Source organism: Oreochromis niloticus, linkage group LG17 (genome assembly GCF_001858045.2).
Source record: "Oreochromis niloticus isolate F11D_XX linkage group LG17, O_niloticus_UMD_NMBU, whole genome shotgun sequence".
NCBI classification, from domain to species: domain Eukaryota; kingdom Metazoa; phylum Chordata; class Actinopteri; order Cichliformes; family Cichlidae; genus Oreochromis; species Oreochromis niloticus.
This window is the reverse complement of record NC_031981.2, coordinates 4815194-4838360: the sequence shown is the minus strand read 5'-3', so window position 1 is coordinate 4838360 and position 23167 is coordinate 4815194. Positions and strand designations below refer to the sequence as shown.

Below are 23167 nucleotides of genomic sequence, written 5' to 3'. Positions count from 1 at the left end.
TCCCAGGGCCTGCTGGAGGTCAAGGTTCCTGGTGGTTAAGAGATGGTTGGTTGGGAGAGGTCTGGGTTTTGGTTCCAAGGGACCTGTCGGGGGTCTTGGTGGTCAGGAGGTGGTGTGGGATCCCTCCTGGAGGTCCAATCCCAGGAGTGGTGCAGTCTCTGCATGTCTTTTATCCTGTCTTCCTTCTCTCACCCCAACTGGTCGCAGCAGATGGCTCCGCCCCTCCCTGAGCCTGGTTCTGCCGCAGGTTTCTTCCTGTTAAAATGGAGTTTTTCCTTCCCACTGTCGCCAAAGTGCTTGCTCATAGGGGTCATATGATTGTTGGGTTGTTCTCTTTATGTATTATTGTAAGGTCTACCTTAGAATATAAAGCGCCTTGAGGCAACTGCTGTTGTGATCAGCACTGTATAAATAAAATTGAATTGAATTGTCTCGGGAGCAGTGCTGCTCCGTGAGGAGGGGGTCGGTGTTGGAGGTCTCATCCCAGGAATGGTGCCTGTCTTGTGGGGAGGGCTGCTCCATGAGGATGGGGCTGGCTCACACCAATTTGACTCAACTCCACTTTCCAATTAATATTCACAGGCTTTATTTACAAACAGTCATTTGGCATGCAGTCCCAGTGAGGGGACACCTGCATGACCTGCATTTAATACCCTTAAGACGTCTGTATACTCACTTTAAATATATTGTCACACCAAAGCCGTCAGAACACAGAATGGACCGAAAACGCAGACCCAAGACAGTGACACAGGTTAGTGTAATGAGGATGAGTAACGATTTAAGAGACTGAAGGCAGACCGCACCTGAACAATGTCCCTCTCGGCGTATCTTCCTCTAGAAGAGATTCTGACTTCATCACCGTCTAATTCAACCATGGCTGTAAAGATTAAAGACAAAACTAAGCTGGCAGCAGTTTTTACTACAAAAAAATCAAATCAAATAAAGTTTTGTTTTTTTAACCCGCATGTTTCAAGATCTTGTTGACTTACCATCAAATTCTGCAGGCCCTACTCCCACAATGATAATTGACATCGGCAGGCAGGAGGCCTAAACGAGAGCGAGAGGAAGAACAATTAATATTTCAAAACATTCAAAGCTGTGAAAATCTTTACTTGAGTGTAACACCATGCGTGTTCACCCGTGTTGGACATTAGTGGGGGGAAAAGGATACTGTGTAGGTTTTTCTTTAGTGAACAAATTATGTCACATTCATGTCTCACAGAACACATACAATATGTGTGATCATGTGTGTTTTCCACCCCCGGAGCGCTGCGTGGGTTGAGCCATCACTGTAATTAATATTAGACATGAGAGACTCAACTCGCTGACAGCTAACAAATGACATGTGTTTGTGTTGTACGTGGGCGCATTCGTTCAAGTGTCACAGAGTGTGTATGCAGTCCATCGGTGTGTGAGTGTGTTCAGTGAGTAATGTTATGACCTCAGGCTGTAGAAAGATAGATGATGTTATCAAAACATCTTGCTTATTTTTTTGTTCCCTGTGGTAGAGGTCCTCATTGGGTTTCTAATTCTGCTCCGCTCACCCCCCCTCATATCTCGCATATATCTGCCCCCTTTTTTTTTTAACCCAAGCCTTCTATTTCTCCCGTCAAACCATCAAACCCCTGTCTTTTGTTGTTTTCACAGGCCCTGAGATGGATCAGTGGTTTCAGAAACATGGCTTCCGTTCACTGTTCATTTTGTTTGCATTCTGGGCGACTCTGGAGTTGGCTTGGACTTGACAGTGATGGAGAGGATGGTGCGAAGGTGAACAACATGCTGGCAAAAGCAGCACTGCAAACACACACTATAACAGAAGGAACTGCTGCCAGTCATGGACGTCGTATCAAACGCGAAATTCTATTTTTTATTAAATTCCCTCAACTGTGCACAGCTTACATGAGTTTTCACACCTCTGCTCATTTGCACACAGTTTTGTCTCGACTGTAAATGTGTACAATCCAGAGTATTTTTTATGTTTAAAATCTAGTAAACAGTTATTTCGTCGTGTTTTCTAACTTTTCCCACCATAACACCGCATGTAACCAGCACACTTATATCCAGGGGTGCACATAAGTGGTCCGCAGGTGCGCATGCGCTGTCAAAATAAAAGACGCGCACCAGATAAGAAGTTGCAACGCGCGTTTGCGTACATATAAAAGGCACTGTTTTTGTCCGCAGAGTGGGATTTTCACGGCATATTCTGCACCACATATCTGTGTGTTTATCATTTGTTTGAAGCCAGCTCACCTCTTGCGACCACTTTTCCGAGAATACGTGCTTCTTTTGCGGTTCAGACTCCTTCTGACATTTCTTTGTAGGTGGAGGAACACCAAAGTAATTGCTTAAAGGAGCTTCTTCGACATCTTTAAGAGTTCTAAACAAATGCAACTTCTTATCTGGTGTGCGTCTTTTATTTTGACAGCGCATGCGCACCTGCGGACCACTTATGTGCACCCCTGCTTATATCAGCAATAACAACAGAAAACTCTGTGACTGCTACCCGTGCACTATAGTGCACTAACCCTGATGTGTGGAAAGCACACTGTGACTTGCTGTACGTGCTAACCCAGTATAAAAGAAGGATGTAGCCATGGTGATGTCACCCGCTGGGTTAGGCCTCTACATTTTGAAGCTTCAACATTAGCATTTTGGGAGCCACCACACAGTTCTTATTGATTTTTTGAAGTTACTATATATGGATAAAAGTGCTGAATTATCTTGGTTTGCAAGCTGTCTCCATAAAGTGTACAGACATGCAGTACTCAGTAATAGTCTAATAGGATATTAGAATTTCTCTCAACCGAAGCACAAACCACACAGCTATAACATTAATCAGATAATCCATTAAAAATGCCCCAACAGGCATAAACACAGTAGGGAGGTCTACTTCAGTGAGTGAAATTAATAGAGGTGAAGCCTAATAAACACATATCAGAGCCAGCTCCCTGTGTTGGGAAACCTGTCAGTTAAAGCAGCCATGCTCCCAATCCAATTATCCAGGTGGATGAGCTTTAAAGAAATCATCCCACTCAGAATTCTAGAAATGAGGAAACTATCCACAGAGGCCAAAACTTATTCTTGTATCAGGCTATAAATATGCTTTTTAATGCTATAAAGTTGGCCGTTTTTACATGAGATTCCATGGATATGGACTTTTTTTTGCAGCTAGCATCAAGTTGCTCCGAGAGGATCTGCAGTTTTTGCCACTTCTGCATTTTCCACTCAGCAGGTTTCCCCCTATTCTAACCCTCGATGGTCAAAACTTCGATGATACAGTAATCATCGAGCACAAAGCAATTTTCATCTGTTTAGGGATGGGAACATCATCAGTGCTAACAAACTAGCTAGAAGTGTGAGAATCAGATTGTTGCACCTTTAGCTAATCAGGGTGTGTTTTGATGTTTGATGGTTGTAATGTTGTGAATATATGCAAAATAGGGCAGCTAGCATGATGGTCACGGTCAAATACAGCAATAGATATTAGCAATAGGTGCCGTTTTCAAACCAGAAATTCATGCACTATACAAGAGAGTTGATAATCACGTGGTGTGCTAGATGGTGTATTATGCGTATGTATTATATATACAGTTTGTTAGTGAAACAGCAGTTATCTTTATGAGAGCCATTTCTCTTTTCATTCGCCTGCATGGTGATTCGTTGCTTCTTTAGAATAAAGTACCGCTACATAAAGTTTAATTAAGGGATGAATTCCTTGCTTCCCTGTTTGTCTTTCATGTTTTCATTATTTCTGCATTCCTTCAGCCAGTCTTTGGTTTTGAAAGGCGTTGGCTTTATTTATCATTATTAAAATAAAACTTTTGCAACTAATATTTCTTGAAAGGGTGAACTTTCTGATAGGTGCAGGCTCAGGTGTTCACAGCTGCTCTGCACATCCTTACATTGACAATAGATTCCTTGGTCTGGGCCATGTCTGAGATGACCCCGTCTGTGATGATGAGGAGCACAAAGTACTGAGAGCCATCCTTCACAGATGCTGCGTATCTGTACAAAAACACACACAAAAAAACAATTTGTGGTTATTTCTGTGCTCCTTAAATCTTTTGTTACAAATACAGCTCATTACTTGAGTAGACTATGCATCACACTGTGTAGTTTAATTACATGTAAAGTATTTAGCAGCTTTATTTAATAAAGAGCAGAAACAGATATGTGAAAACATGGTAGTATTGATGCTCTGGATAATAGAATAACCTCATAATCTGTCAAACACATCTTTATGTCAGTTTCACAGATCCTTGTCTTATTAAGAATTTTACCCTCTCTAGTGTTACCAAGTGTCCTGAGTCGTGACCTGATATTTTTCCAGCTGCTTCAGTTTCTTTCAAGCATCACCTTTCTGTGCAGCAAGCTACGTCTCCATCTCCTAATAACTTTCACTATAGACCATCACAACACTGTAGATAGAGGAATGAAATATAGCAAAACAAGTCGAGTCAGAGACAGCGAGAGACCAAGGAAGACAAAGTTGATAATTACTAAGCTGTATGGGGGAGTGGAGTAAGAGATAGAAGAAATGATAAATGGGGGCTGTGCTATCAAAAAAAGAGATGCAGAGGTTGGACTGGACTTAAAAGAACTGCAAGCCTAAAGTTGATAAATAGGCCTTAGAGTTGCAGAAAGATGTTACGTGTCCCCATAACAACTAGAGTTTAAAGTTTTTAATGAGGTTATGAGGAGGAATTTGTGCAACGTGTTCTGATTAGTTTGGTTCTTATCTCACAGCTGAACCAGGTCTGAGAGTTAAACTTTTAGAGCAAAAACAGAGTTAATGATCCGCAGTCTGGCTCGGGGGAGGACAGAAGTTTATGAAAAATGCAGCCCTGTTTACGTCTCTGAAACGCTTAACATATTTATGTTTAAACACTTGGTGATAGATTTTATGTTTTGAGCTAGTATATATATATATATATATATGTATATATGCTGCAAGCATACATGCTGCAGTTTTGATTAGGTTTGTTATTTGAACTGAGGAGAAGAATATTTCAGGGACAGAACAAAAGCAGCAAAATGAACAGCCTCTATTAAATATTGATTTATAAAACAGAATGTCAGCTTCACTTTGTTTAAATAACTGGCCTGGCTCTGAGTCAGGGGTAACAGAGCTGTGCTGTTTCTTATTGTTACTATTCAATTCAGTTACATTTTATTTATATCGTACCAAATCACAACAACAGTCACCTCAAAGCCCTTCATCTTGTGAGGAAAAGATCCTACAATAAATACAGAGAAAACCCCAACAAAACTCCCTTTTCTTTTTGACTTTACACAAATCTAAAGAAGAGAAGCCAGTTTGGGACAAACGTGCTCTCTTTTTCTAGTCATTGTGATATCTTTGTTCATGACTCCAAATCAGTGACAGAGGTTCAAAAGCTGACTCTTCTAACAGCCTGGGGACAAAATTCTGTCAAAAAATGCAAGATGATCGTCTCACAGTGTGGATGCTGCTACGATCTACAAACAGCCAACAGGAATACAGCATGAAAGAAAATGTTTGTGATTCCAACAAAGAAGAAAACCTAGAAGAAGCCTTTGAGTGTGTGATGTCTTCTTCAGCTACTATCAGGTAACTGTGCCATGAGGATGCAGAATGAATAGCAGAGGAATTGCTGCTTTGCTTCAGCTGTCCCTTTACTTTAGTTTGGTAATAGGTGTAAATGAGAAGAGGGGCAGAAAATGCTTTCACTTTTCATCATCAGTCCACATTGTTGGCGTTTTTCAGAATATGGCAAAACCAGAGTGCAGAGGGTGTGGAGCTGCCTCGTGAGCATACAAATATTTGGAGATATTTGGCAAAATAATGTGAAAAATGAGAGAATTCTATGCTTTATGCTAAAAGAAACGTTTGGAAGAGCGAGTTCTCTCAGACTTTTCTAGCACCGATACAGGGCCGTCCTAGTCCATGTGTTTCTTCACAAGTTGAAATGACTGTGGTTCACGTTTGTGCTGTGTTTGCACAGATAATTTCTTGGTCTGTGGGCTGGGCAGGCCTACTTTTACATGATAGGTTAATGAATACCTAGAAATAAAAATTGATATTTCAAATGAAATATTTATAGAAATTACCTCAGGATAAACACAAGTACAACCTGTGACACTCAGCTGGATTCTGCTGGACTTCCAGTTCCACGGAGCGTTTACTTAACAGCTGTGTGCGTGTTTGAGGTCGCTCACGCCTTGGTGGAGAGGACGGGCTTTGAATCATTTAACATGTCTGACTTGTTCTCTTTTGCTTAGTGGCCAGCTTCTAGACTTTGGTGTGCTGCTCTTCCTCTTGATGGTAAAGGCGGTTTGTCTGTTTCCTTTAGTTTAATCAATAATAAATACCTTTTGTTTTAATGCCAACTTTGCCACCTTGTCTCCTTTGGACACTTTTTTACTTCCCAACAACCACTGAATATTTTATATGACACATGGGTGTATAACCTGTGAGCAGCTGCATCTCCGTGTGGTTCGGCAACTGCAGAGTTGGCAACCTCAGCCAGCTACAACGGATTGTTAAAGCAGCTGCTAAGATCATCGGAACATCTCTCCCTCTGCTACGGGACATCTTCCACAAGCGCTGCATCAGTAAGACCTCCTGCATCATGCGTGACCCCTCACACCCCTCACATGGACTTTTTTCTCTCCTTCCATCCGGCAGACACGATCGCAGCATCGGGGCCCGATCCTCCAGACTGCGAGATAGCTTTTTCCCACAAGCCATCAGACTCTTGAACTCACTACCGGCTCTCCCACTCCCCCTCCCACACACACCCACACAAACCATTAACTGACTCTATTGCACTCCACATACCACTGTCTTTGTAACGCAGATGCTGCTCTATGGACAATCATTACTCTCAAGAATTCTGCTCATGGTCACTTTAAATCATTCAACCTGCAAACTGTAAATTGTTATTGATCCTTTTACCGTAGTGTATATATATTTATCTCTCTTCTTGATGGTGTTTGTCAGTGTTAATTTCGTTAAAATGACGTTAACGGCATAACTGCATTAACGCGGCAAATCTCCATTAACGAGTTAGCGCGGATTGCCCCGTGCGTGGAGCTGCACGGCATCAACGCATTAGCATGGTCAGCTCGTTAACGCGTTAGCGCCGCGTTAATGCGGTTATGGCTTTAATGTCATTTTAACAAGATTAACGCTGACAGCACTACTTCTTATATTTACTGTTGTCTTTTGCACTGAATGGAACTGGAGCCTCATCGTCTCATGTCTCTATACTCTGTACTGTATATAGCAAAGATGACAATAAAGTTTACTTTGACTTTAACTGATAACACACACCACAACCTGGTGACAGCAAGTGCTTTTGGGGTGATTATGGAGCTTTCCTGCTGTACTTGGGCACTCAAAACACTTTATACAACATGCCTCCTGTAACCTTACAGGCACCTTTTTCTAACATTAACACATCAGAGAGCAACTTGGGGTTCAGTATGTTGCCCAAGGATGCAGAATGGAGCACCAATGATCAAACCGTCATGGCTTTATGCTAAGCTAAGCTAATCAGTTGCTGTCGCTCAAAGGGATTGACCAATGAGTCGGAAAGGGCTCAAATACTAAATGTGCAAAATACTGAACTCATTACAAGCTGGATATGTATCTGTGTTATGCTCTATTTGTATGTGTAAGTGCACTATTAAGACGTGAGTAAATTATCTCCCAGATATGAAAAGCAACCTGATGAGAGACCTTGCTATAATTACATACTTGCATAAACAGCTTTTTAATGTAGTTTTCAGGACTTTGTCTTGATTGTCCGCCTGCTCGTCTTCCCCCGCAGCATAAATTACGTTCTCATCGGTACACAGACACAAACAAACACGCAATCATCCGTCAGGCACCTTCTCTGTTTGTGTCCCGAGGTTTTTCTCCTGCACTCTAACCCTTCTTAGCTACATTGCAAACATCTGCTTCAGAGAGCTCATTACAGAAAATCTGAGAACACATGTTGAGTGTCGGAGTGAAATGTACTCTCCGTTCTTTCACGCGTACTCAAATGATATGAAGTTCATTTTAAAGGAAGTGATGACAAATACGACAGCATAAAACAGCGTGCTCAGCATACAGAAAAGCAAAAACCGAGAGATGTAAATCAGACACTTAAAATCACTGGTGCACGTGTATTACCTGGCCACATGGTTGATAACAGGAGAGAAGTTAGTGGGGCCGTAAAGCTGAACCGACTTAAGACTCTGGTAGTAGGCTTCCATTACACCATCAATCCCTGCACAATATGGGTTCTGAGGGTTCCCGTTCTGCAGAGGAAAGAAGAAGAAGAGGGGATTACCTTCCATGACTGATTTGAGATGCATTCAGCAGGGCCACAGGAAGAGGAGAAACAAGTGGATGATTTATGTACTCCACGAGGTTTTCTCAAGCTCAACATATCATTTATTTACTTAGAAGCCTCAGAAAAGACACTGATGAGGGAGAACCCTAAACATGAGAAGTGCCAGTTTACATACGCTAAAGATGTAACGACTTACTGCAAGGACAATTACCAGTAAGAGGATAGCAAAAAAATGTTTAGGTATTCTAATAACATGTTGTGATGATGCTTTGAAAAAGAAGCTGTTCATATATGTTACTAATATCCATATAATACTATTGTAAATAAACATCTTCTTGCTCAAGTAGTCATCTGAGCGGCTGTTGCCTTCCTTTCAGCTCAAAGCTCAAAAACCTTCCCGCTCCTGGATATTTCCTGTTTTTAAGGCCATTCTCTCTCGAGATGAATGCTTGGGGAAATCCCAGTCTGTTTGGCACCAACAACCATGCCACAAGTAATTAAAATCACCTTTCTTCCTCATTCTGATGCTCACTTTGAACGTCAACAGGCTGTTTATCCGCATGAACAGGTGTACCTAACAAAGTGGCAGGTGAGTGTATCATCAGTCATTACCAGAGATGGGCAGTAATGCGTTACTTGCGTTACTGTAATCTGATTACTTTTTTCAAGTAACGAGTAGAGTAAGGGATTACTATTGCAAAAAAGTAATTAGATTACTGTTACTTTCCCATAAGCACGCTGCGTTACTGCGTTACTAAACCGTGATTTTGTTTGTGAGGGTGTCTCATGACAATGATGTAAGCACGTGCGATGCCCGTGGCAGGAACACGTGTGCAGATATGGAGCACAGGAGACAGGACGACCATGCAGCGTTCAAAGCTTGGAAGTACTGACAATACTTTGAGTTTGATTCTGTAAAAAGTGACAAAAATATTAGCGTCCCTAAAAGTTCCTAGCATGCTGCCACGGAAATGTGAAATTCACAGAGAAATGGATCCCCCCCCCGGATCCCCCCACTGACATGGCCGCTGCAGCACTGAGCAAACCTCCACCGGCCCCACTCCTGCTAAACAGGTGAAAATAGATTTAAGAGCGACAGGACTCAGTGCTGCTGAATCTTTGATTTTATTTATTTTTGCTGTGTTTTACTTATATCTATTTGAAAGAGTGTAAACACAAACATTATTTTAATCTATAAATGCTGGAATATGCAGGAAATAGGTTTAAATGTTAAACAAATTTCTTCAAGTCAGAGACAGTTGCATATGATTTAATTTTTGCTTGATGCAAAGTTAAAAGATTACAAGTTTTAAAAAAAGACTTTTTCATTTGATTCAATTTTATGTGACGGATTATGCATAAAAAATACAATTGGGCTGAAAGGTCTCTTGCTTTATTCAGGTTGTGTATCATGTTTTTAAAAAGTAACTAAGTAAGAAAGTAACTAATAATCAGTAAAGTAACAGGATTACTAACTAACTACTAATTACTTTTTTCAAGTAACTTGACCAGTACTGGTCAGGACCTGCAGTTTATCCAATTTATATCGAAGAACCTTTAAGACAGCAGGATTTATTTTGAGACTGTTGGTTGCAACAACTTTCATTGTCAACTACACCACACATACACTAAAGACATATCTGATATTGCTTTTGACATTTTGGCTGGTTGTATGAAAAACTTTAGAACGGATGGTTCAAAGGTCACAGTAAACAAATGCAAAGGCTAGAATGACCCTCAAGTTATTCAAATGTAAAGCATAACTGAACATTTCCCACAACTCCAAGCTGGGGTCTGACTTTTCCGTGTGACTGCGAACATTTGAGACTCTCGTAAATGAAGAAATTTTTTTGTTGTATTGTTGACAGGAGCTGCATTAAATTCCATAATGTAAAAGAACTGACATTAAAACCTGAGCCTGTCAATTAGCTGGAAAACTCCTCAACTGCTGCGTTACAAATATGCAAATCTTCATAGTACCTGTCAAGCGTGTGAATACGTAGCACACCACTAAGCAGCAAATGGACCCGGAGATTAAAGAGCATCTACGGTTGTTTACCAGTGCAGTGTTGTCGACCACATTAGAATAATGCAGGCAAGCCACGAATCTACCTTTCAGCTTTGTGAAGTGAAAACAGTTCAGTGTGAATACAAATGAATAGAATGAATTTAAAAGTGTTTATGTAATTGTTTTAGGGAAATAGTAATTTTCCTCTCGTTCCCTCTCTTGCTCACTCCAACACTAATCATAGGTCACCTATTATAAATGTCTCCAATGACTGCAAATGGCTGCTAACTGCAGGGTACAAGTCTCAGTCCTGTACTTACCAAAGCAAACTCATGGGACACCCGTCCATCGGGTGGCAGTTTGGCTCCAAAGCCAAGTGCGGGGAACATCTTATCACTGTCGTAGTCCTGAATTATCTCTCCGACTGCCTTCAGAGCCATGGCGTAGGCATTCAACTGGTAGGGGCTCATGTAGTGGAGTGAGGTGGGCTGGGCTGGGTTACCTGTTGTGGACAGAGACAGAATTTTCAAAATCACAAGTTAAGTCCAAATTTGTAGATTTCCTTTCAGCAAGCACATAAAACAGACCAGGCCATCGTGGATTGTCAGAAGCTGCCTGAAGTTGTAAATGATGTTTTACCACTTCTTGATTTTTCGCACTTCTTTGTCACAGAGAGCCCGTCCAAAAATAACCATCCAATAAATCTCTAGTGGTTCATGATGTGTAAATTTGTAGAAAAACACTTGAGTCATGATAGCTTCAGCGATGGAGTTAAATTAGCTGCTAATTACCTTACTGCGGCAAGAATGTGTTGCTTATTTTTTTGCTTTGTCGATCCGTATGCGACTCTTTATATCACTACGTGGGTTGTTTTTAATAAACTGCGGTGGCTATTGAGGGTTTTGTAATCGGCTGACAAGATCAAGTGCACCTCAGCCTCTAACACATTTATTACAACTACAGTCAAAGAGTTTTTATTTCATTTAATAGGACCGGCTCAACAGCCTCAATCGTCCAGCTACTACTGAGCTCAAGGGTAGATTGATAACACAGCCCTTTAATCATGGCCATCATAGCACGTTACCGCCAGGTGTGATGGAGAGGGCTATTAGGAAACACTTGATTCCCCCATCTGCATATATTTGAATAAATGCTCCCCAGGCATTCAGGGCACTCTGTGTGTCTAAATGTGTGTGTTTATGAGAAGACTCACCATTGGAAGCTGTGAAGTCGATGGCCACAGTGAAGTTAATCTGGGTCCTTGTAAGACAAAAGCACAGAGATAGTTTAAAAACGTTGGACCAGATTATGGCACTGGATCACCAGAGCTCCCAGAATTCAGAGGCTTCGAATTCCCTCACACTGGCACTCAAACAAGTAGCTGTGATATTTCAGTGAACGGTCGGAAAGCTGCGGATTACCAAAAAACATTAGGATTCATCCTTTAGAGATCATGAATGTCTACTTCAAAGTTAAAGTCGTTGGATTAGTTTTGCGAACAACTGGGAGGTTGTTATCTAAGAGAATGCGGAAGCAGTGAAGATGGAGGAAGACTGAACAAGACCAGGCAAAACAACACACCCCGGCACCCGGGATGAGAAAGTGGCACATCTCGCTTCATCAAAACATTTTTAACTTGTGAACCTGCAGGAACAGGATGTGGTTAAGAGCTCTGTAGGCCCACTACAGGTTTTTTCCACAGCAATCCTCACCTTGCTGCCGCACACACCAACACAAAAGCCTCTTTGTCTACCTTACACACGTCTTAAACACCCAGCAGTTCATCATCTTTGGCGCTGCGCGGGTGGGCAGAAGAAGAGTGAGCGAGCAACGAAAAGTTCATGACACATTTAATGATCAGCCCACACGGCGGGGGGGGGCTCTGTAGCTTTTTAGAGTACAGGACAAGCAGAATGCAGGGGGCGTGGAGCTTGCCCTGACATGTGTACAAATAAATTCCAGTAGTGAAAAATTACCAAACAAAAAACCAAAGTTTTCCGCTTTGGGCTTAAAAACTACCTGGAATAACAAATTCACTCTGATTTTTCAACCAAGGGAAAAAAACAGTCGCTGCCAGTCAGCTTTTATTAATTAGACTGTGTAGATGGAGCTGATCGAAATCATTGCGTCTCAGTGTGCTGTGATATATGTTGTTATACTTGCTAATGCTAACTGTCATCCTGCTAGCACGAAAGAACGAAATGATGGTAAATCCGTCATTTGCTTACCTGCTTCACACTTCTGTGCTATGAGCCTATCATGATGACTTTAACTCTTAGTCCTGTTTTCCAAGAAGCATTCAAATTTTTAAGGACTGTTTCTTACTGTACACATTTTTAACTGCGGCAGGTTAAAGCTAGCATGAATGCCCAATATTAGCTTATCACGGATATATCAGTACAAAATGTACAAATTGTCTAACATAAAGTTTTACAGAATGAAATCGATATTTGGAGCAATGTAGAAACATTATGGACTATGTAGTAACGTAGGCCAGCAAAGTAGCTGCAAATCACATGTAGCTGAGTAGTATAACAAGATGGTTTACTCAAGTGCCTTCACTGTGTATTGATAACTAGTTTTTGACGTGTAATATTTATACTATATTTAACCCAAATTAGAAGGAATATCAAGGAAAAAGTGCCTTTTTTCTGATGCAAGTACAGGAGGGCAGTGCCTCCTAAAGGCAAAGCACCAGACCACCAGCTTAAATGCTGTTTTCTCTCTTTACTGCCCACCTTATTTCACTCTGCGTCATAAAAATCTGAAAGAGGAAGTCAAGTTTTGTCCCAGTAAACAGGCAACCGGTAATAATAAATAACAAAAAGGGAATGGCTGAAAAGAAGGAATGCAATCCAGAGTTTAACACATCTCGGTGAAACATTAGTGCAAGAAAACAACAATGCCATTGTTGCATCAGATGAGTCAGAACTATGATGTGCAATTTTAAAGCTGCCAAGAAAATAACAACAAAAGCAGGGACAACATCAGAAGCTCCAAAATGGGAAATATTGGCTGAGTCCTTTTCAGAAGTGAGTTGCAATTGTTGAGTCACTCTCATTGATTAACATTATCAAACCTCTACAGTTTGACTGGGATTATTTTGGGCTGCAAAATCTACAGTTAATAGCAGGATACGAATGACGTCAGAGTTTCTGAGATTTAAGCGGAAATTGTGCTTCATGCTCAGCATCTATTAACCAGACACAAATCTGACCAAGACTACGGTTTAACTGGCTTTTGATGATATTTCTGGATTCCGGTCTAACACTATAAATCTAAATATGAAGACATGAAGGTTGTTAGGCAACATGCTGGTTTCCATGGTATATTTCTTGGTCTAGACTTACATTCTGTCTGTCAGTGTCAGTAGACACACAAATAGTTTTAAACACACACACTTCATAAATAGTCCCTTTTTCTTTGTGCCAAAAATCAGCACACAGCAACTGCAATAAATAAATGATATAGTAGTAGAATATTTCCTACTGCAGTTATCAGCCATCTTTGCACTGAAAGCAAGCAAACGGAGATCTGCAGCAGAGCACTGCTACAGAAGAGGCTGAAAAACAAGATTTTCTGGCAGTCGTGATAAAGGATTTTCACAGGCAGTGGTCTTCACCACAACATCACATCACTGAGTTTCAGCACAGGGAGAAGAGCTGTGAGCTTAGCCTGTCTTATAAACTAAACCTTATCATTCACACTTCCCTGAACCTTTTCAAGGCTGTTAGCGGCTTTATCAAGTCATTATTTATTTATTTTTATTGGGCAGTCTACATGCCCACCTCTTGTCAGATTCCCCCAAAACTTCAGCAGACGTCTTACTTTTGATTTTACTTCTAAAGCAGAAGAGAACAAAGATCCCCTGTTGTACTTGTTCAGTCTGACTTTGTGATAATTGCGCAATTTGATTGATGTAATTTTTACAGGGGTGCGTGTTTACTTTCTGTATGTTCTCTTTTTGCGCACTACAGGTGGGATGTGGAAAGTGGGGAAAAAGGTGAGGCAATATTCAGGGATAGTGCTTTAGTTTTTTTTTGGTCTCAGTCAATGCATTATTTAATATTAATGACGTGTACACAGCTACACACAGCAGATGGACAGCACAGTATGAACAAATACAACTGACAAACATCTGGGAATGTTTATTCAGCAGTATTGGCACCGCAGTGGGTTCTGGGTGTTACCCATGCACAGTAGAAAAAAAAATGTAAAAACAAGATACAATGTATTGTTTTAAAATAAAGGAATTTTCCATATTCAAGTCTTAAGCATGTTTTTTTAGCCAATAATGTAGTGACAGAAAATTACAAGAACATTTTCTGTTTTTTAATGTATTTTTTGTTTAATTTATAATGTAACAGGTTAAATCACTAAAACCCTTTATTTATCCTGTGATCCTGTGACAACATGTAGCAAACTTTAGAAGACCGAAACAATGTGTTTCTCGCAAAGGTTTCTTCCTTTGGACACGATGTTCTGTTAGAGTTCAACAAGTAATAACTGTGGCTATAAGATATGTAGTATGTCAGCAGCATTCAGGGTAAAGGAGGAATGCCTCTTTACCAACTTGGTTTCTATCCATCAGTGATCTTGCCCACAATGATGGAGCTAGGAACATATATCACGAAACAGCGCACAGCAGGGGGAGCTAATGAGAGTGTCGCGCATAACATTTAAATAAGATTCCTAACGGACTGAAAGAAGACTGCTTTTCCTGTACTACAGACATTCAAGGTGCTCACTGTAAATTATGTTTTTCAGCCTTTAAAAATGACAACAACAGAATGCAAAGAGACAACTCCTATGACAAAATGTCCAAAAAAGTTAGATTTTGGGGTTTTTTTATTGTTAAGGTTGCAGTGAAACTTTATTTCTAAGGTGCTGACTTTTGTGTAGTTTCACTTTATATCACATGAGAGTATAGCAGGTCAATGTGGCCTCCAGTCTACCCTGAATCCAACTGACGAAGAAGACTAAATGAGCGATGGAAAGGCACATAAAATTGGACAAATGTTGTAGTGACTCGGACAACAAACGGTGGCTAAAACCAACAGAAATGAACCTAACTGCCACCGAAGCAAGCCTCTAATAGAAACTGTGCTTGGTTACAAGACAGCGTAAAGATTAACCAAAGAATTAAGGCTCTTGGAGTACATAACAATGATGTACCGACAAAGTTACTTGTAGACTGGAAACATCAAAGCTGCATTAGAGAGCTAAACAAGTAAAAAGGCTTAAAGTAATTACATTTTCCTTGGTTCTTGAGTCCTTTATTAACGTCTTTGTTCGTTTTTAAGCTGTTTTATGCGTAAACAGAATAACAGTGCACTAACAAGATGCATGACAGTATATTTTTACATTAAAAGGTTTAAGTTGTCTATTTAAAAAAAAATCCCAGAGTCAGCAAGGGTCAGCTTACAGTAATAATACAATAGCTGTATGTGATTAGCATATCATAGCTATCTACCAAACTGTTAACTGGAGAGTTTCAGACCATCTATTAGTTTTGTTAAGTCCTTCTCCAGTGCAGAGTTACAGGGCTGGAGCCTGTCACAGCTGTCAAAAGGGCAAGAGGCGGGGCACACCTGAACAGGTAATCGATTCATCACAACCACACACATAATTAACAGTTAACTTAACAAGCTTTTCTGTGGACGGTGGGATGTGTAAACACTCAGTCCATAGAAATGTTTATTCATTATGACACACCTACTTTAAACCATATTTCACTTACAGTGACCTAAAATGACACCACGCTTCACAAAGGAAAGAAATAACATGTCCCGTCTCTATTAACAATACAACATTATACAGTACATAACACACCCACCCACTCCAAACAATAATAATTTAGAACCTTTAAGGACGAAAACACAGTCCTGCCAAGGGTGTCAAACTATGTCCTTGATCCACTCATGGTAGCAACATGGTAGGAAATGCAGGAATGTGGTTGCAAAGGCTGAGAGAAGTCTGACACTAGCAAACACAATTAAAACAATACTGAGATGTACGCAGTAATGTACGCTCACTCATTGCAGATTCAGCACAGACTGCAGCCAGCAGCACTGCAAACCACGCTTAAATTCTGGCAGCTATGGGGCTAAAAGCCACCAACGCTCATTAGTGTCTCTTTTTAAAACCCAGAAAAACTTACAAAGTTGAGGAAAGTCATACAGTTACTGAAACTTTTTTAGCTAAAAGTGAGAATGTTCCAACATTTAAAAAAAATGTCCACAGAAAGACTACTTTCCTGTAATATCCAAATGCCAGTGGGAACCATGTATGCATGAGTGCACTGAGTGGCCTAAAAACAGCATCAGAGGTTGTGTGATGTGACTTCTCCTGATGATATGCAAACAGATGTTGCTGGTTGGACAGTATCCATCTGGCTAGAGGAGAGGAAAAGAGGTAAAGCGAGTGAGACGAGAACAGAGATAAACAATCCATACTTGCATTAAATCTGTTAAATTAGCCAAACACAGCTATTGGCAGGCATATTGTACTTGCTCATCTGCAAGGTGCATCTCCCAAAAGTCAAATGTTGGCCATCCCTTTCAAGGGTTTTTCATACCAATCTTTGTCTTGATGTCTGCTCCTCTACCTAATGATAACCTCTCAAGCAGAGCCCCCTCCTGCTTCTATTCTGGTTTCAATGCGCAACTCACAAACCAAAACAAGGGGAAACAATATCTGTCACTATGAGTGACAGGGCTGCTTTCAAAGACACAACTCAAAATGAAAGATACAGCCAACAATTCATCATTTTATCTTTGCGGTCACAAAGAGAGGCCTCTTTTGTTGAAATTCATGGGTGGCACTAATGCTTTATCAAAAGGATGAGGGAAAGACTGAGAGCAGCAGTGCTCTGGAATGAGTTGAAGCTTTCCCTCCCCAAAAAGAAAATCAGTCATTTATGCTAATGTTGCCAGCAGATCAAGTTCCTAATTAGGTCCAAATGAACAATTAGCTGATTGGGATGAAGCTGCAAAAAAGAGCTATCAATCAGAAGATGAGAGCAGTGGGAAGAGAGATGGAGGGAGGAGGGAGGCGAGATACGGGAAAACCAGATGAAGAAATAACTCTGTAGCCAGTCGATGCAGCCCGAGACACACAAAGGATTTCTCGGAAATGTGCGAGAAACTAACTAGCTGTGTGTCCTGCACTTGCACACATGGGTGTGTTTACATTTTTATGTTTGAGTGTGCATGCATGAGTGTGTGTCTGTCCACAAAGACCTGGTCTGCCCATTATGCAACTGGAGTAAGTGCAACTGGACCATTACAGTCCATTTAGGTTTCAAACAGTGAGACAGCACTTGGCACTTAATTTAGCCACACAAGCATGTAAGAGCATCCAGCTCACGCTCCCAAAGCACTGCCAAGTTTCAAAGTGCTCTCTGACTTGCAGTGCTGCTGGGAACACGGTCTTGTTTGTAGGGAGACTTGATGATGCGATTTCTCCATTAGCGGTTTAGCGACAGAGCAAGTAAACATGCGGTATGTCCGTCTAATATAGATCCCGTCCGCCCAGCATCTAAATATGACTAAACTGTCTCCCGTTACACAAATATGAGAAATACAGGGATCATACTTACCACTTCTGAAGAATCATTTCCAAATGTGACTGTAACCAGAACTCAGTTGTGCATATGGTTTGTACAGAAGAATTCACTGGCTAAGTGTTGTGGGCACGTACAGTCTTCAAATGTATTAAAAAGCTCAATTACACTTGCTGGCTTCAATCAAAGGTTTGGAATTGTACCAACTCTATCACTTCAGCAAGGTCATGTTGTTGAAGCACTTTATAATATGAGGCAAAAATTAGACAATAATAGACAAAACCCCCCAACAAATATCAGTTGATCCTCCCTATGAGCAAGCACTTGGCGACAGCAGGAAGGAAAAAACAATAAAAAACATGGTAGTTTGGTGCATTTTAACTCTAAGAAACCTTTGGCAGAACCAGGCTCAGGGATTGCAGCTTGTGCTGCGATCGGCTGACAATAACCAAAGGTTAAATGCAGAGTGGTGTCTGTTGATGCCAATGCAATTTAGATGTCTTTTGGGGGTGGAGAATGCATATGTATGAACCAAAAATCCGCAAGCTTTCTTAAAGCAATTAAACTGTACTTTTAAATTTAATGCATACACCAATAAACTCAGTTGCCTTTCAGACAGACAGACTGGAAATCCACTGCTTTGCACTGTAGCTGGCAGTCTTTCTTCTGCTCTGCTTGGTACATGAATTACTGCATGGAGCAGGTTCTGGGTAGTGTGACCCCCAAAAGCTTGCGGTGGATCTCTGGAGCAGAAGACAGTGCCAGCTGCACAGCTGCAGTCCAAGATGACAGAGTTGAAGTCCCCCTGGCTGCGGGACAAGATCGTCTCTGAATTAGCAGCCGAATAAAACCGAGGACAATAGATCTATTTTCAGATCCAAGCCAGCCGGTGTGGAAACAGGTTATGCTAAGGGGTGCAGCCACCTAGTTAGCAGCAACTGAACTTTCAAAATAAGAGTGTGAGGATCAGAGGCAAGAGGATTCTCTTTAATGCAGAGAAAATAAAAATATCGAGAAAGACTTGTCAAATACAATTAGGCATCTGTTAGAATCTGTTTGTTAATGCATCACAATTTGTGTGGAAACTCTAATTGTGCAAATAATATTCCACAAACTGCCAAAAATTTCACAAACTGACCAAAAACCAAAATGTGTAAACTGGTCAGACTTTGCAACATTCAGTCAGTATAGCGTATTATAGCCAGCTAATTAAAAAGTTAATGAATAAACATTATACGGAAGAAAAAAAATCCCACGGTGTAGTCCCGGATGGAGGGAAAGTGTCCATGACAGGACCCTTTTTCCATGGCAAAAAGCTTTCAGCTCGTATGATAACAAAGCTACATAGCACGCACTGAACTTGGGGAAATGATGCAAACAAGAGCATGTAAAAATAAAAAAGAAGTCGAATCTAGAAAAGAGAAGAAGGAAGCTTGGGATAAAGACTAGCAGCCCATTCACAAGGAAAGGGAGAAATGAAAGCCTGATTGGCTAGAGGCTGTCAGAGAGTGTATGGGATATATGAGAGCTTGTGATTGGCTATACATTGCCGAAAGCCAGAATAAAAAAAGGAAATAAGGTGCTATGATTGGCTCAGTGCCTTAACAGGCTAGACGGAGAGGTACGAGAGCATGAGACTGGGGAAATGTGAGGGCCTAAAATTGGATGTGGAGAGCTTTGAAAGAGCGAGATTGGCTAAAAGAGTATTGAAAGTCAAAAAGAGGGAAACGAGAGTCTGTGATTTGCTCGGGGCCACTGAAGACTAGATGGTGAAATTTGAGAGATGCGAAGATCAGACATTGGATAGTGAGAGGTACGAGAGCCCGAGACTTGCTATAGGAAGTTATTAGAGCCTGAGATTGGCTAGAAGCTAAGAGCACCTCGGGGTCCTTAAGGCTTGAGGTACAGAGAGGATGACATCAGAATTAAGTCTGATATGTAAAGCATGAGAATCAAATGACCATGGCCCACTGGCTAAGAGAGGAGGATGAAAAAGAGAGGTCTGAATAATGCCGAGGGATTAGACGGCACATGAGCGGTCCAATTCGGAATAAATTTAGACACAGAGGGATTGATGTAAAACTGAGAGGAGGCAAAGAGTCTAAAATGTATCCAACTTTAGAACTTTTAACAATAAAACATCAAAAGAAAAAGGAAGAGCACTTACTTAAGGCTCCTTTGGCTTTGGCATGATTCAGAAATTAACAGCAGAATTGGGTAAAATCAGATCAGGAAAAGCCAAACTGAGGATTGAAACAAGAAGCACTCAGAGAGCACAAACCACCCCCAGCTCACTCTTGGTATTCCTAAGGGAATATCACTGCATTTTCTTTGTGCTTTTTAAATGTAGTTTTGTAGTGCAGTAAAAACAAATAGACTTTTGTTGTTTGCACATAAATAAATAAATCTAAAGCTGCCATCATGTAATATCTTGCAGACTGCAGAAGACTAAAAGAAACCAGACCTGAAAATAGAGAGGTGGCTAACGGGAATGGACTGGCACAACAAAACAAGGATTCTGTACTTGGCTGTGATGTGTGTTAGTAATCACTGTGACTGGCTAATTTTATTATCTTGATGGCATTTTATGTGTTATTATTATAAGAGAAGCTTATTAGAGTAAAAGAATGATTTGCCTGGAATCGGGGCTATTGATGCTCCGAAGAAACAGATCAAAAATCAACTTGGGCCAGTTGAGTTTCAATTTATCGGCTTTCCCCAGAAGCTGCGTCTCTCACAGCAGACTGTAAATTGTGGTAGACAAAAACCTCTCTAATAACACCAACACAAAAAATCCCTTAAGACTAAAATGGATAAAAGTCCATTTTATTTACAAGAACATTTTGATTCTTTCTTTCCCCACACAGCTTGATTTCCTGTCTGCGAACGGGCCCGGGGGGAACTCTCAGGCAACAAGGCATACGAAAGAAGCCGTAATTCAAATGAAAGCAAAAGTTACCGTTTAATAACTGTGAATATGTTTGTTGTAAAAACTAAGAAATTGACACTGACAGCTATTTCCTTGTGGAGTTCAAAGGGGGGGGGGCTGCTAGAGGGGTTGAAGACAAAAAAATCTGAAAAGCAGGCACCACAGAGGAGCTGAATGGCCAAGGTTTATGGTTGGGATTATTTCATTAGAAGGTTAGGGTCACGATACAATCAGGGAGGATTCATACCAGTCAAAAACGTATTGATGCAGCATAACAATGAACTTAAACATGCATCCAGTCTTAAAGTAGTATCGCGTCGAGAACAAAAATGAGGTCTTTCAACATTCCAGTATTTTCCCAAGTTAGCAGTGAAAGAGGACTTTTTAGCAGATAAATAACTAACAACCATCACCAACTAGTTCGTCTGCTATTTACTGCAGAAGCAGGCAGGCGGCTTCAATGAGTTCATTGTTACTTTAACTGATGGCGTGAGAATAGTGAGAGTGAACAAAAGCAGCTAAGTTTTACTGTCAGAAAACAAAAACAAGGATGAATCGATAAAGGAGGGAATGAAAAATGCAGTGGTGATGCTTTTAAATATGCAACTGTAGAAATGTCATCTATTGTTAGCCTTGAGTGTGGCTGCTTTAAAGTAAGTTAAATCTGTCCCTTAGGGAAAACGTTTCTCTTTGGACATTGGCTGCTTTTTTATGCTAATTGTCCATCTAGTCTTTGTACCTGATCATTTTTTCCCTTTGTTAAGCCACTTTACTCTGACTTATGAATCATTTAAGCATAAAACAGTGATTAGCTCAAGGCACAAACCAGTGTTTTGTCCACTAATTTACAATTAGTTTAGAGTCGTAGCAAAGAACCCATTTTAAATTCAAAAAGTTTTGAAGAAACTGGACAAGGAAGAAGTGACAGTTCTAAAAAAACTACATACAACAGATGGTTAATATCTCACATTTATGCCCTTAAGAAATAGGAAAGAAATCCACCAAGTCAACTGATCCATCTACTGTTTGCTGAGGCCTCATTGGAAATGATCTCGGTGGAAAAGTAACTGTCAGGAAGCATTTTTGGGGGAAAGAAAACAGGGAGAAAGCCATCAGACAGTCATCTGGTAAACATAGTGAAGGCTATGTCATGGTTTGGGGATCTTCTGAGGATTGATTGAATTATAAACACAGGAAAGTACCATCAGATTTTGATCCACCATACAATACCATCTTGGAAGCTTCTGATTGGCAACAACTTCATTTTTTAGCATCTCAATGATCCCAAACACACTACCAATGCAATCAAAGCATACCTGGATAGAAGAACACACAGTGGAACACTATCAGTCATGGACTGGCCTCCCCAGAGCCCAGACCGCAACATTATTGAAGCAGTGTGGGATCATGTTGACAGAGAACAGAACAAAAGGCAGCCAGTTTTCTTGTACTTCCAGCACCCAAGGAGCTGAAGACCAAGCTGCTGGCTTTTATTGTGATAGCAATGTCCCCCAAACAATAGTAAACTTCCTTTATATTCAGTATTTGGCCCATACAGCTTACATTACCCTACGTTTGCTTCTCTCCCACTCCCTGGTGCTCACATGTACTATATTTTAATACACTTGAGTTCCCAATAAAAGTGTTCTCATTTCCATATTTTTCTGTTTCTGCTGTCAGATGAAATGACCATGAAGCAGTGACACAAACACAGCCATTAGGACTAATATAAGCCAGCTGTCACTTTGAAGCCCTTTTTCAACCCTTTTTGCTACTCTGCTCAGCTAAAATACTAATGTTATAACAGCGATGATGTCCGAGAAAAAAATCACCATTCACTAAGTTTAGGAAAATGGCTCTGCTGTGATTTCAGCTATATTTATATGTAAAATGATCCTTCTACAAATGGTAGGAACAAAATGTCTTAAGCTTTGTGTTAGCAGCTGACGGCTCGTGGAGGGCAAAAGAGGCAGAAAAGAGGCGCTGCAGTAAAAGTTTTACATTTTTGAACATTAAAGTGTAATTGGACTACTTTAAATTTGATTAAAGATATCTGAAGTTTTAATGAGAATGAAGATTTTAATGTAATCAGGGTTTTTTGGGAGTTGCTATTAGTTGTACTATAGTTGAAGAATACATTATAGAGTTTTGTGCAGAAGGGAAAAAAAATCTGTTTGTCCCCCCACCCAACCAAAAAAACCTCCCAGAATTCCAAGGGCAGCAGGAAAAGAGGAATACACGGAACTTTGCACACACACACACTTTTCTCTCCGTTGACAGTGAATCTAATGTCTGTGTCTAATGTCCTCTTGTCTGTGAGTCTAATGAAAGCAGAGTGTGTG

The 23167-nt window shown here is 40.6% G+C and overlaps 1 protein-coding gene across 3 annotated transcripts in view; it reads right to left on the bottom strand.

Moving 5' to 3' along the window:
- Positions 1–23167, bottom strand: part of LOC100705414 (copine-8) — a 102389-nt gene that overhangs the window by 7878 nt on the left and 71344 nt on the right. For 2 of the 3 annotated variants that reach the window (XM_003445078.5, XM_005451767.3), the window contains exons 14-19: positions 11546–11592; positions 10653–10834; positions 8162–8289; positions 3903–4005; positions 990–1047; positions 804–877 (exon numbers count right to left, since the gene is read on the bottom strand). In XM_003445078.5, the coding sequence (XP_003445126.1) occupies positions 804–877; positions 990–1047; positions 3903–4005; positions 8162–8289; positions 10653–10834; positions 11546–11592 (592 nt within the window). The other variant, XM_019347177.2, reaches the window with a different exon arrangement.